The sequence below is a fragment of the Austrofundulus limnaeus genome, unplaced genomic scaffold (assembly GCF_001266775.1).
Source record: "Austrofundulus limnaeus strain Quisiro unplaced genomic scaffold, Austrofundulus_limnaeus-1.0 Scaffold351, whole genome shotgun sequence".
Classification (NCBI taxonomy): domain Eukaryota; kingdom Metazoa; phylum Chordata; class Actinopteri; order Cyprinodontiformes; family Rivulidae; genus Austrofundulus; species Austrofundulus limnaeus.
In genome coordinates, this window is record NW_013952753.1 from 3,660 (window position 1) to 5,058 (window position 1,399).

Here is a 1,399-nt window from a genome sequence, read left to right on the forward strand (position 1 = left end):
CTGATGTAATATTTTCCCTATATTTATTACAAAAACACAAAATAAATAAAAATAAGTATTTATATTTGTGTATAAGCTGTTTAGATTCTAAAAAAGCCTGTGTTTTTAGGGTCATTAATGACGTTTGTGTACTCAGACCAGTAATATTTGGGGTCACATGTTTTTGCCATGGATATTTTGTGGGTCAGAAGACAAAAAGTTTGGGAACCAATGCTTTAGTGGACTGGTGCCCACCACAGCATACTTGACTGCAGATAAAGTCAGAAACTGACCCTGTGGCCTTTGAGCAGGAACAACAGAGATCTGAGCTGCTCTACGTTCATTGGTGTGTTCTGAAGGCAGTAAACGAGGTGCCCGGAGACTTCCWGCCGTAAACCATCTTCAGCCTCCTGGTCCCTGAGGAGCAACACAAAAACATCATCATGTGTACAACAGGTTTTTGTTCTAACAGGAGAAAACTGGTTTTTACCTCGGCCCCAGAGAGAGAAGCAGCAGGTCTGCTGTGAGGTGCAGCTGGTTGAGAACAGCCACTTCCTCCATCAGCGGCCAGAGCCGAGCCCTGTGGCCGAGCTGAAGCAGCTCCCCTCGGGTCGTAGGGACTTCAGCTGCTTCTTCGTCCTCCTCAGACATGGAGCGGACCTCCAGGAGACCCTGAAACGTCATGWGAGACTGCTGCGCTTCCACTTTACACAGCAGCTTCTCCAGAACCCCTGAAAGCAGGACAGCTTCATTTACTGTGAGATTTTACACACCGAGTCAACGAGCTGCAGTTTGAGCTCATGTCCAAACAAGTGTTAGAATATGAGGTTTTAAAAACAGCTGGGTTTTTCTGAAACTTTTAAGAAAGTTAACAAAAATGCCCAACACTGTAAAGCAGCTCAACAAGTTGTCTCACCGGTGCTCTGTGGATCTGTCTGGTTGTTTGCTAACAGAACCAGAGCCCATGCTTCAAGCAGGCRTTCCTTCATGTCCAGGTTAAACGTAACCTTCTGAAGTCGGAGCAGAGCTGACGAGCTAACCTGCCCCACGTGACTCACATCAAGTGCCTTGCTCATGAGTCTCAGGCGAGAGGCGCAGTCAGACACCAACTCCACCTGAGGAAGGTTAGTCATGAACGTCACTTCAAAAGCTTTGAAAAAAATAACTTGTTTAAAACTGAGATTCTATATTTTGCACATAAAGAATGTTTTTGTTCTTTAAAAAACAGACAGGTAAATATTAGATAAATATATTTAAAAGCATTGATATATATTACTGGATTGGGCGTGGCTAGCGCGTTGCTAGCTACATGGACGTGGACACACTGGAGCTCTATTATTGAGGAGCCTCAACACAATGAATGGAGGTCAATGGACTGTGAGGCATCTTCCTGATGAAAAACTCTTATAACTTCCTTATT

General features: G+C 44.3%; 1 protein-coding gene across 1 annotated transcript in view; it reads right to left on the reverse strand.

The window, feature by feature from the left end:
- Window positions 1-469: 469 nt before the first annotated feature.
- LOC106527935 (midasin) overlaps window positions 470-1,399 on the reverse strand; it is a gene marked incomplete at its 3' end in the record, with an annotated part of 120,394 nt that continues 119,464 nt past the window's right edge. The window contains 2 exon segments of the mRNA XM_014022960.1: window positions 470-710; window positions 896-1,094. Of these exon segments, the coding sequence (XP_013878414.1) occupies window positions 470-710; window positions 896-1,094 (440 nt within the window).